Source organism: Aptenodytes forsteri, unplaced genomic scaffold, assembly GCF_000699145.1.
Source record: "Aptenodytes forsteri isolate BGI_AS27 unplaced genomic scaffold, ASM69914v1 Scaffold119, whole genome shotgun sequence".
NCBI lineage: Eukaryota > Metazoa > Chordata > Aves > Sphenisciformes > Spheniscidae > Aptenodytes > Aptenodytes forsteri.
The window spans coordinates 12,661,973-12,675,388 of NW_008796165.1; the positions used below are offsets into that span (position 1 = coordinate 12,661,973).

Below are 13,416 nucleotides of genomic sequence, written 5' to 3' on the forward strand. Positions count from 1 at the left end.
GCGAGGCTGCAGCGCATCGGGCAGGCTGGAGGCTCGCAGCAGCTGTGGCCGCCCCCTGAGCTCGCCTTCCTGCCGCCCCAGCTCCGCCTGCCGCCACGTCTCCGCCAAAAGGGCTTTTCTCCGGTAACTCGGCTCGTCGGCCATGGGAAGGGGTGCCTCATTGTGCAGGAGGGGACCAGGGGTCTCCTCAGCCCCCAGCGATGCCTTTCGCTGGGGGAAAGAGCAGGTTGCCGTCCAGCTCTTGCTGGGAGCAGATGTGCATCCACAGGAGCTGTTCTCGGGCAGACTGAAGTTTCGGGGCAGGGTGCTGAATTTCGGCTGCTTGGCTTTCCGGTGGATGTGAACCCTTCTGATGGTGTTCCCTTTCTCGATGTCATCCACGTACTTCAGGAAGTCCAGGTCCAAGTGAAAGCCATATGGTGTCTCCACGGAGTAGGGGAGGCTGCGGGGCTGCTCCCTCTCCCCATCGGGTTTGGGTGGCTGGCCATTTGCTGAAACAACCCAAAGAAAAGAGATGACTGAATTTTGAAGACAACAAAAAAATTAACAAAAAATATGTTTAGAGCAGGGGAAAAATGTTACTGCTTTTTTCATCTCAGTTTCAGGCAGGCAGGGGGCTGCAGTTCGTCATTGCAGAGGCTCGTGGTAAAACTGCGCAGAGATGCAGCAACACGTGCAAAGGTCCGATCCAGTTTTCCGGAGGTGGATCAGGTAATTGTTGCACTGAGGAAGCCAAAAATTTGCTGAAATCATGGCTCTAATTGGCAACTAAGCAAACAGCCGGTTTTGCAGGCAGAGCTACGTGTCTGTATAGGTATAAAAAGCTGCCTGATGTATAATAAATCCAGCTCAAAAAACAAAGGTGGAACCAATCTGTGACAATTACATTTTTCAAGGCTTTTGGTTTGGTTTTAACTTTTCAGTGGCATAAGTAGTGCTGTGCACGCCAAGCAGGAAAATCATTGCATCATTTCATCAGCAAACACCAGGTCACAAATTATTCCTTGAAAATGATGAATACAGCACCGAGCAGAGGCCGGACCCAGACAGTGCCAGCTGGGGCTGCTTTACACAGCCGCATCCATGCAAAACACGTGCCGCCCAAGGTGACCGGCTGCACAGCACCAAGCATGGCTTTTAATTGAGGAAAATTGTCACGGAATGTGTGACAGTGCTTGCCCACCCAGCCGTCGCAGGCAAACGGCACGGCTCCAGCAGCGCAGGCTGAGGCTCCTGGTTTAATACAACTTAATACAGTCAGATCCAGCCTGCAAAAATTCACAGCCCCCAAATTTCAGCCTTGAGGGTCTAAATAGTTAAACCCCTGCATCATTGCTTGTTTTTCTTTATGCGGCAAGTCCCTGAAATCACCGTGGTTTGGGCTGCTTTGCATCTCTGAGCAAACAAGCCGTGCTCTATAAGGATGAGGAGGAGCAGCTCGACCAGGAGAAACCAGGTTTCATGGCTGCTCCCTCTGTCTCCATCCTGGTGCAGCAGCTGTGTGGGGACCGGCAGAATTTGGCACAGCTTTCGGTGCTGCTCGTCACAGAGCACCACCGAGATGCAGCCGCCTTTCTGATGGGAAGCAGCACGTGAAAGTCAGAGGAACGATAGAGGGAAAACGTCATGCAGCGTAATATGGCACAAGAGCAAAGCCCGGCTGGTGGGAGCAAGGGAGATCTGTCCTGTCTGCAAAGGACAGGAGGACAAATACGTGCTGAACTGAGAGCTGTGACCATGTTTTTGCTGTGGTTTAGGAAGTCTGCATAATACATGAATGATGCATTTTTCACCTCCTGGCCCTAGCGCGTATCTATAGAAAACAGGTTATTTACAGTATTTCTGGTAAGGCAATTACTTCAGGGCTTGGTTGGGTTTTTTTTTCAAGAAACAAATGAGCAAACAAACATCCCGTAGCCTCCATACCATCTGTCTTCTCCATGGTGTGGTCTAATCGGGCTGTCAGTTAAACATCCTCTGACAAGCTAGGGCAGATGAGTCGTTTCACCCTTGAAAAAAAGAAACAGATACTTCTAATTTTAAAAAAAGCTCAATCATCTGAACTTAATCTCTCCTTACAGCCTTACACCTCTTCACAGGCCACCCCCCTCTTATTTCCCATGTTCTGCAGCCCGACTGTGTCTGCTGAGCACTTTCAAGCTGCTTAAATCAATAGCTCCTTTTCCAGTGGCCACAGCTCATGCTTCATAGACACATCCCAGTTAGCTGGTTCTTATAAAATATCCCCTGCATTACAGATGGTTTTGACTGCAAACAAGGAAAGACAGACATTTAGGATAATTTCTACTGGGCTTGAGATAGATCACACAAGGACTCTTCATTGACTCCTGTAAACTGGATATATGCAACATAATATAACATCTCTGCAAACAGCAACGGATATAAACTATACACAGAAATGACTGGTTTGTCACTTTTTTTTTTAATGCATAACAACCAAGATTCAAAATTTATGTTAAATCTTGTTCAAATGAAACCCATTATTTCAGAGCATGTCCACACTGTTATAAAAAACCTTTACCAAATTGCACTAAAATACAGAAAAATCGCTTTCATATCAGGAAAGATCTTCAGGTGGAGATCTACCACAGTCTACATCGTGAACCTCATATCCAGCCTGGTCTATATTGCCCTCCAGCTCTCTCCCATCATGTGGACATGGGTGAGATCCTCCTGGAGCGTGAGAGGAGATTAAGGCTGGGAACAACCAAGAAAAGCCCTGAGTGAAGCTTCTCTCCTCTATGCCCTTTAGAAAGACACAGGGAGGAGGCTGGCAAGGGCGAAAGAGGTTGAGGCAGTTGGACATCACTGTAGGAGGCTTCCTGACTTGCATGAGAAGGGCAACATTGCTCAGAGTGAGAAGGTCTGTCTTTTAATTCCTGCTATGGGGGAAATCAGGGGGTTTCTTGGAGAGTAGGTTGCTTGTTTAGGATTTTCCTTCAAGCATCTAATTTCATTCCTGGCCAGAGATGGTCCCACAGCACCTTATCTGGCACGATAACTGGATATGCAGTACAGATTAGGATATATAAAGTATAGAGGTACTGCTGTTATTCTCTTCTAGAAGCACTGACATGACATGGTTTAACTACAACAAAGACCAGCAGGAAAACGAAGCCAAATCCTGCTGTATTGTTATCATGGGATGGATACTTTGAAAGATCCAAACCATTTAAAGAAACAATTAGTTCTGTCATTCAAGTAGACACGTTTACTGTCAATGTATAGCCCTGATGGAAAGTTGGGAGGGTCCCAACCCAAAGAGAACATGAAAACTCTCAAAAGCTCCTCCAGGGTTGGAACCTCCTCAATGCTCATGCGGCCAGACGGCAACGCTGACGCCTGCCCAATGCTATGCGAGCTTCTGAAACACCTTGACCAGCGGCCTCCTGACATGCTCTCCAATTAACTGCACTTATTCTATAAAGGGCAATTTCTTCTCTCCTCCTACCAATAAACAGCACGTGCCAAAACGAATGCTAATGTCTTTCTCAAATTTTTTTTTTAATTTTCCGATTACAGTCAATTATGGAGCACTTACAGATCCCAGCTACAGTCCAACCAGCTACATTGCGCTGTTCTAGGTCGTTTATTTAGAGGGGTGAGGGGGAAAGCCAGTGAATAGGATACTTTTTAATATCTAGATAATTACATCTAATCAGTTCATTTATGAGCTGACTGGGTCCCAACTCTGCAGCCCAAATCGATACTATGACTTTTCTCTTTTGACCAATCTACGTCAAAATAGCCTCGTAAAAGGATGTTGAATGTACCCTACCAGCTTGCTGATGTTCTCCCATCCCCCCTGGGGCAGCTCAGGCATGGGGCAGATGGCTTTGAGCCAAAACCACAGCTCCTTGGACCCCATGGATGCTCTCCAATGCCTGTCCTTAATAAAAATGAGACAAAAAAATGAAGTAATTTGCTGGAAGAAGCGTACCCGTACACCCAGGGTCCGGCCCACAGTTCGGGGCAGGGCAGTGCTTTTAGGTGGGTCTCCGTCCTGCTAATACCTGTTACGCTGACCCTCTGTCGGGTTTTGTATTTGTTGAGTTTTCCCCTATTGCATAAAACTGAAGAATACTTATTTTCCTCTCCAGGCAGGCAACATCACCACATGCACAGCATTGCTGATTTTCACCTTCAATGAAATTACATTGCTTTTCTCAAGGCAGGAATAAATATATACAGAAATGGAAATCAAGAAGGCAAATATATGAGAAGGCAACAGCACAGAGTGAACTGGTTTTATTCCCTGGGGCAGCCCATTTGCAGGGACTGTCTTTTTAAATAGCCCTGTCTCAAACACTGGCTCTTTATAGTCACATTTAACCCCTCTTTTACTCTGTCCCACTTGCCAGGCAATGTAAGCACCCGCCCGCTCCCCCATCCACACCAGCCAGCAGAAAGGAGAGCAGCATTACACCCCAGAAGATTTAAAGAACAAATTAACTGAACCACAAAGACAAATACATACGAATTTCATTCTCCAAGAGCATCTTGCTAGTAATTTTAAATTGGAAACATTTAACCCTGTACCTATAAATAAGAAGATAATTCATCCCTGCTGAGCAGCACGTTAGCACAGTCTTATTAGCTATAACACAACATTTTTTCGAGCTCTGCCTGTCGTGTTCTCCTGCACTGCAGCAATGGCTTTAACACTTCACGGTGAAAGGAAAAACTATCATTAGAAAAGCATCTTGTCATGTTACCTTCTCATGCTCCCACCTACAAACCCATTGGGGAGCAGAAGCGCTTGCCGCCCTCTGAGGCATCTTTTCCCGTGCCGAGAGCCGGCAGTGAAGGGTTCGGAGCAGCAAACATGCCTTTTCCAGTTGTTAAAAAGTTGTTCAGCTGAGCAGTGACCTTGCTCGGAAAGCAAATACAAGTTTAAAACTAGAAGCACAAAAGAGGGATTAATTTTCTAATAAAGTAGCCCATTGATCTCATATGACCTTTCTGAGGACAGCTGAAGCCCACTGTATAAAATGATTTACTTCCCATAGCATAGATAACTTTTCCATAAAACACGAAACGCTAAGCGCTGCTTAGGCTGTCACCCGGGCTGCCTCCCTTATCAGGAAAGATTATTGAAAAGACAGTCAATTATTAACAATACGGTTCTTATTATACCTGATGCTGCAGGCTGCAGCCGGAGCTCGCTCTCTGCATGCTGCACCCTCCCAGGCTGAATGCATTAGTTATTCTGCTGATCACCTCTCCCAAGGAAACGCAAGCGGCTGCCGCGATTAAAAGGCGGCATCTTTAGTAGAAGCCGGAGAAGGTCTCAACATCCATAATTAATCCTGCTGAAACCCCATTCCCATATGTGGAGCAGAAACGGCCCCTCGGCCCTTTACCCTTCTCCCCGCAGCTCCGGTCCCTCATGTCACCTCCATCCATCCACTGTCCCCAGGAGATGCTGAACAGGACGGGGTGACAGCAGGAACGCAGCCGCGTGTAACCGCGGCAAAGGCTGAGGATGCCTGACCCACCGTGCTGTGCCATGCCCCGGCCGCTGCGAGAAGGGACAGGCAGCCCCCGGGCTCCTGTGGGTGCCGGTGGGACTCTCCAAATAAAATGCTCCAGCCTGGCAGGCGAGCCAGGGGGCAGCTCGCAGAGCAGGCATGGTGTAATTTTGGGCAAGGTATTCGTGGCATGTGGCTCGGTGATGGGCAGAGCGCCTGTGCTGGCGTTCCTGTTGGGCATCCCGGATTGCTGCACCCCCAGGCTGGCAACAGGGGAAAAAACCCTCAGTCTCTGCACTGGACTTGCAACAACTTCACGCTTGCAAATGCAGAGGGGTTCAGACACTGCCTGGCTCCCCGCAGCCCTGCAGCCGGGCTGTGAACCTCTTCCAGGGCCAGGAAAGAAAATCCTGAAAAGCGGAGGCATCCCACCAGGACCTGGGGGCTCTGTCGGGGGCTTTCACCAAGGAACTCGCATCACGGAGCGGCGCCAGCACCTTTCCCATCGCTTAACAAGCAGCGCAACCAAAACGCTCATGTTAGCAAGGAAAAACACATTTTGTCACTGTCTGCAGAACAGAGCTGCTGGCACTCCTGCAGGCTCACTGCGCTCGTACAACCACTAAATGTAACTTTAACACGTTAAGTTTGAAGAAAAACAGAAAAGTTTTGGCTTCGCAGGAAGGGAAATAACCTGGACATGTAGAGAAACAGCAGCAGTTTGTCCTCGCTAGTGCTCCCCAAGGCACGGATGGGTTAACTTCTTACCCGAGGAATGAAAAATAACCCCCCCATTTCAGCAGCCAGTTAAATGCCGCCTTTCCCACACGGCTCCAGCATCGCACACAACGCGGGGCCGTGACTCCATGTTGACAGCTTTCTGCTTTCACAGGCAATTACTGTGCTCAGGGTTCAAAACGAACTTAAGAGCATGTTGGCTTATTTTCTGTCCAATTCTTTTGGTTTAGTTACGCTTGTGCATCTTTTCTGAGCGTATTCTGTTCCTTATGTTCTCTAGACAAAGCAGCACGATAAAAAAATATACTTATTTCTATATGGCGCTGATTTTAAAGTAAACCTAAAAGAATTGTTTCATTTTCCCACAGAAAGACCTAGCAGGAAGCTTTTATTTGGAGCATTTCCTTATTGCAATTATACACATAAGACCTACAGTTTTTCCCAGATGTAATCCCTGTGGGCCTGAAGAAGGTCTTCAAGTCTGTGTCCCCCTAAATAAACTTTTAATCAGGAACTATGAATGGATGGAGTCAAAGCATGCAAACTAATTAAATATGGGCTGGTGCTTGATGGAGCTACGACTGGCTTCTGATAGATTCGCCCAACAGGGCTGGCACAGGGTAGGAAATGGGGAAGGGTTTCACCTGGGCACGGCCCGAGATCATCCCGCAAGCGTGAGGACTGAGGTCATGGCCTAAAATTGCTGCTGCTTTACATTACGCACTACAGCTGTCAGGGGGGGATTTTGCTTTGCAGGCTGCTCCCATGGATGATAGGAAACAGACGGCCACGAAATGGCTCAAAAGCCATCCCGTCGGTCCCTGCCCGTCCCCACCATGGCCACCGCTGCCTTCTTGGATGCTCGCAGGGCTGATGGGCAAAGCGGCTGCCTTCCTTCCTCTCCCCAAGCAGAAATGCTGCAGGAGGGCAGGTTTGGGCTTCACCTGCTGTCCCCCGCTCCCCTCCACCGCACGGACCCGAGGACAGAGCTCACCCTCAGTACCCAAAGGGTTACACCCAAACCTGCTCCATCCAGGCAGTCTGCTTGATTGCAAAACAACCAGCTGAGCTATTACTGCAAGTGGACATACCAGGAATAAATATAGCCTCTCGGGGAATATTTGTTGTACGGATTTTTCAATTCTGCTTTCACTGCAAAGGAAGAAAAATAACCCATTTCCAGTCTGCTGGGGACATCCACACGGGTGGGATCTCCATTGTGTGGTGGTGGGCTGTGATCGGCTGCCGGCTGGCACAGGCACAGGAAGGAGTTTCCTTCCAGGAGGAAAAAAGAAGTTTCAAAACTTTGTGGGATTAAATAAATAAATAAATACGTAAATAAAAGCAGTTTAAAGTCCTGGTTTGCATTGCAAGAAGTTGTCATGAGGTTCTCCAAAGTGGGAGCAAACAGGGTTTCTGCTGTAAGAGATCTGCATACCGGGAGCCCATCAGCCACCTTCCTGGGTGCATTCGGCATCGTGCAACCATCGCTGCCAGCGGCCCCGTGCCCCACGGCATCCCTTGGAAATGGCAGCTGGGACCAGAGTGGGTGTGGGCACACACTGGGCTGGCTGCCTGTAGGGGGGCAGAAGACAGCTGAGCAGACCAAAATTAAAGTGGGGAGACCAGATGATGCCTGAGCCCCAGGAAGCCCACTGCTATAAACCCATCAGCATCCAGAAAGGCGAGCTGGCAAGCTGGATCTGTCCCAGCCTGGCGTGCACCCTGCAGCCACGCACGGCTTGGCGCTGCGCTTGCTGGGCAGGCTTCCCTCTGTGCTGGTGTTACCTGACTGCACATGCCAAAGTGGAGCAGGACTAGATTTGGGGATGCAAAACCAGTCGCTGTATGGGAAGAGTGGAGGTGGCGGAGGCAGCAGGTAAAAAGGTATGACAAGAAAAGGGATGTAAATCTTTAAACCCCTCTGAAAGCGAAACGCCGCATAGTCCAGATGCCTGCTTAAAATTCACCCTCCGTCCTGGGGCCAGGAGACAGCTTCAGCACGTGGCTTATAGCAACGGGTACCCTGCCACGCTGGCCCCAGCATTTTATCGCACCCCAGGCTGAAGCTCCCTCGGCTGCTGCCTGCCCAGGGCTTCTCGAGAGGAGAGCTGGGAGCTGGAAGCAGTTTGTGAGTGCTCGAGAGGGACGAGCTCCCTCTGCAACCCATCAGCTCGTGGTTGCACCGATGGAGGGGTTCAGGCTGGCCCCCCCACCCTCCAACAGCTATCACCCTCTCCGCAAAATTATGTACACGAGGCAGCGGAGGGGGTTGGATGGGGCTGGAGCTGGGGGCTGCTCACATGGAAAACATCCTGGACGCGTGCGGAGCCTCACTGGTGTTTGAGAGAGCGGCGGGCTTGCGAGAAATCTGAATAATTAACCCAGCGCCACTTAATAAAGAAGACGATCGCTTTCAGAATAAAGACAACGATCGCTTTCAGTGTAAGTGTGCAACCCTCGGCGGCTGGCGGTACTTAAAAAGCCATTTCAGGCCTCTTTTGGACGGGTCAGGATGAGACCTGGAGGTATCAGATATCCAAACTCTCCCCTCTTTTATGGCTCCACCGGGAGGGGAAAACGATCACATTCATCCCTTCTTCTGATAACCTCTTTTCAACTGACCTTCAGCTCGTTCCAGCCACAGTCTTACAAAAGCCTTCATCGATTCTCATGATTTTATCCCGTGCCTTGAAAACTGTGGCCTTTTCTCCTTTCCCAGAGCCAGGCGATCAGAAAAACCACCTGAAGCCATGAATCGAAAGCGCTTGGCAGTAATAAAGTTGTGCAGATACTGATTTTATTAAAGCTGCTTATTGCTGTTTAATAAATGTCGTGAGCTTCCTGCCAGCATTTCCATTAGAGACGGGTCAGGATGAGACCTGGAGGTATCAGATATCCAAACTCTCCCCTCTTTTATGGCTCACCGGGAGGGGGAAAACGATCACATTCATCCCTTCTTCTGATAACCTCTTTTCCAACTGACCTTCAGCTCGTTCCAGCCACAGTCTTACAAAAGCCTTCATCGATTCTCATGATTTTATCCCGTGCCTTGAAAACTGTGGCCTTTTCTCCTTTCCCAGAGCCAGGCGATCAGAAAAACCACCTGAAGCCATGAATCGAAAGCGCTCCACTGTCAGAAGGCAGACAAAAATCTCAAGTGCCTCATTTCTAATGGTTACTCTTTTTGCCTCAATCCCACAAGTTTGCGGGGGGAAACCAATGAAGCCCTCCTTTGGCTTCTGATCTCTTCCAAGCTGCTGTTTTCCATCTCCTTGACCTTGGGACAGGTCAAGCTTTGCTGCCATGATACTGAATAACTTCCATGTGGTCAAAGAAGCTGGTAGCAACTTTATGACAACAGGGCTGTCCTTGGCTTGGCCAGGGCTTGGTGCATCCTTGGGGCTCCTGTGCTCATCCCACTCAAGAGCCTGAGCTTTGGCCCAAGCTGGGCTGGAAATGTCTCTGTTTCCTAAGGAAAAACAGGATCCTTTGGGTGTTTTTGGAAGCTGGGTGTGGAAGGGAACCATCAAACCAAGGTGCTTCTGCTTGCTGGGAAAGGCTTTTCCACCTTGTTCTTGCTCGGCTGCTTGCTGAGACATGAGATGGATGGGGCAGCGCAGGGAAAGAAGAGTGTTGCGCCGTGTCCGATCGATCCCCTTGGTGCTTACTGAGAGATGAAACACCGGAGTTTGTGGAACTGGAAAAACCCACCCCGACACACAAACAGGGCTTCTTAAACCCACCAGCCTGAGAAATCTCCAAAAAGTGCATCTGTGGTTGTGAAAGCTGACTAGCGATCCGGTGATTGTCCTGTCTCACCCCGGTAAAGATCCCGTCATCAACACAGGTCCTCTCCCACTGAAAGCGGGACTTTCAGGTGTTTTTAGGAAAGCCCTATTCTCTGCATGCCTATTTTTCTCCTCTTCCCTGGGCAACCACTGCAGTCCCCCATGGAGACACGGGGCCATTTTATATCAATTTCTGGCCTGAGCCAACAAGACTCAAATTGATCACACTCATGACAGGTTTAAAAACCTCTTCAAACAGGAATATTTATTTTTCAGGCCACCTGAAACCACTCTCCATGTTTACTGGGACCACAGAGGGGATGGACGTGCCGCCTTCCTCCTCTGACGGTGATTTCCACGTGGATGCCAGGAGCGCTGCAGCCAGCAGCCGCATTTCCCACCCGCGCACCTGGGTTATGGGGAGGGTTTAGGAAATGGTGGCTTTCCTCCAGTTTTTTGCCCAAGCTCAGGCTGCACATTGCTGGTGTATTTTCGGCTTTCTCGCTTGCGCCAAGACTCGCATTCATCCCTGATGGACAGAGGAACTGGCTGCAATGATGAATTGAAGATAATCACGTTTGGAAGGTGGGAGCCACTCTGTGTGGGGGGGGGGTTCACCATATTTCACGTTTCTCACTCCACCAAATTGTCCACTTTGGAAGTATATTATCATAATAATTGACAATAACTGCTTTTTCATGTGCTGTTTAAGCCCTGGGATGTGCAGGACTTGAGGCTTCCCAAGGCACAGTGCCGGAAACGTGAATTCCACCGAGGTCTAAAATAAACAAGGCTGAAGAAGGAGCTCTCTGCAGCCTGTTCCTCCCCACTGCTCTCCCCTAGCGCCGGCAGCATGTGAATGTGCGCAGCTGGGGATTTCTGCCCTGAGCCACGGGCTCCTTTGCACCCCTGAGCTGGGGTCAGGGCTTTATTGACTGAAATCTGCATCTCGCTGCTCCTGAGCAAAGCAGAGTCGCATAACCCCCATCATACAGGCCACCGAATGGAAAATACATTCGTATTTACTTTTTTCTCTAACATGGGGGGCCACGTTCATCCCTGGTGCTGCTCCCAAAGCTTCCTCAAAAAGACCCAAGATTTGATGCGTAACACTTGGTGATAAAAATGCGACTTTCAAAATATTTGGCGGCTGTAAAACCGCAGACGGAGGGACCCAAATCGGCAACAAGCTTGTGAATGAGCTTGTATTCCTCTAACACCGGCCATCTCACAGAATCTCAAAACTGCTCCTGATGTGAAGGATGTTTTGAGACCAAACCTCTCCCTCCCAAAATGCACCACGCCAAGGGACGCAGAGGCTGTTTGATGGGAAGCAACGTTGCACTCCTGCTGGGCGGCAAATAAATATGTGGGGGGTCATTTCAGTTAGCTGAGGACCAAGGGAGACTGTGACACCGAATTCGATGGCTCCTGCGGGAACGGGACAGCCCCAGCACTGCATGAGGGGGATGATTTCTGCACCTGGGAGACAAACCTTCTCCATAACTGGACTTTCTGGAAAGGAGCCGAACATGGTCCTGGTTTTCCTATTCACAAGTGTTTTGGAAACTGCACCGAGAGAATGACAGCGCCCACAGCAGCAACAGGCTCCCCCCTCTTATCTTTCAGTTTCAGTATTCTTTTAACGAATCAACGAATCCATTAACTGATCCCTCCTCAACCACAGATTCCCTGGCCAGGTCGCTGTTCATCAGGCTGGCTGTCATTTCAGCAGATATATTATTTTCTACATATTACAGTCAAAGCGACAAATAATTAATCATAAACCTGAGGTTATGGGCTCCTTCCTCTCATTTACCATTTCAGGAATCATTTAAGAGATCAGCTTTTTCCATTTAGTCCATCCCAAATCAAATGCAAAACACCGGGAAGACTGCGAAACAGGTATGAAGGCAAATGCTGATGTGTTTTACCCTTCTCTCTGCCCTTCGCTGTGGCCACTATCCTCACCCTGCACATGCCATGTTTTCAGGTGCTCGCTGCCTTCATTTGGGCCACGCAGCTAAAATAATTAATTTCTGGTTTAGCCTCTGGACAAAGGAAACCCTTCTCGGCAGTGTCACATCCCATAGCTGTGAGGAAAATGAGATAACCCTGTATAGTACAGTCCCGCTTCCATCTCTGGGTGGTGAACATCATACCCAGAGCACCCAGACCACGGCTGCCTCCATCCTGAACTTACTTGGACTTGCATTTGAGATTATTTAACCCACTTTCTGCCATCACCGATATTCTCATGGACTATCCAGCCTCTTCTACACATATCTCAGGTGATGGTCTACCCTGGTGCAGCAGCTCCCTGTTCACATTCACTCTGATTTCTCCCAGAGCAGAGTCAGAGCCCGGCACGTCTTTGCCTTAGGCCCGTGAGAAATCACAAGCCGAACACCGGGAGCTGACGAAAGTGCTTGCACGGGGCACGCCTGGTCCCAGCAGAGTTAGGCTGCTCAGAAACGCCCTGGCAGTGGCCACTGCTGAGGAAAGGCGATGCTGCTTACGAGAGAGAGGCACTGCCTGTCCCTCCGCTTGCTGCCAAACGCACTGCTGGAGTGGGTCCGCTCTTGGCCCCCCCGAGGATGCAGAAACCCGGAGCTCAGCCTGGCCCGGCTCTGCAGCCAGACCAGACCTGTGGCCGAGCCCCACGGGACACACGGCTCAGGGAACCGGAGCATGAACCTCGCTAGAGACAGAAATAAGTTACAGCGCCAAGAATTTCTGTGTCCGGATGGCTGGAAAGCCGGCAAGGAAACAGGGAGACGCTGGCGGTTGGCGCCGGCGACCGTGCTCGGCTGTGGAGGCTGGGCTGGGGCTTGTCTGAACCACATCTTCACGGCTGGGGAGGGTTTTACGGTTGGGCTTTGAGGCTAAATGCAACTCTGGCTGCTCTGGGGTCCTGGTGACTTCCACCACATTGCCCGGGGCCTGGGGGCCCTTCTCAGCCCTCACACGGTGACATCCGGGGGTCCTGTCAGGGCTCAGAGCCTTCCTGCCCTCTCCCCGCTGCCCAGCCACGTTCTGTGCCTCCGTCCCACACCCAGAGGTGCACTGGAAACGCTCCCGTCCTGGGTGAGTCAGGGCTGCTGCTGCCCCCAGGCAGCAACTCGGGGGGACAGGCACCCCTGAGCACCCCCAGAGCACCCCCAGAGCACACTATGGAGCACCCCCAGGAGCACCGTTCAGAGTGCTCCCAGGTATCCCCTGAGCATCCCCGGAGCACACTCTGGAGCATCCCTGAGCACTTTTAAAGCATCCCCCTGAGCATCCTCCAGCACAACCCCGGAGCACCCTTTCAGACACCCCCAGAGCATCCTCCAGCGCAGTCCCGGAGCACCCGCAAGCACCTCCGAGCACTTCTGAAGCACCCCCAAGCATCC

General features: G+C 50.3%; 1 protein-coding gene across 1 annotated transcript in view; it reads right to left on the bottom strand.

Annotated features, from left to right (window-relative positions):
- KANK4 (KN motif and ankyrin repeat domains 4) overlaps positions 1–1,964 on the bottom strand; it is a 13,126-nt gene extending 11,162 nt beyond the window's left edge. Inside the window, exons 1-2 of the mRNA XM_009287509.1 lie at positions 1,927–1,964; positions 23–491 (exon numbers count right to left, since the gene is read on the bottom strand). Of these exons, the coding sequence (XP_009285784.1) occupies positions 23–491; positions 1,927–1,942 (485 nt within the window). The 5' untranslated portion in view covers positions 1,943–1,964. The remainder of the gene's footprint in view (positions 1–22; positions 492–1,926) is intronic.
- Positions 1,965–13,416: the final 11,452 nt, after the last annotated feature.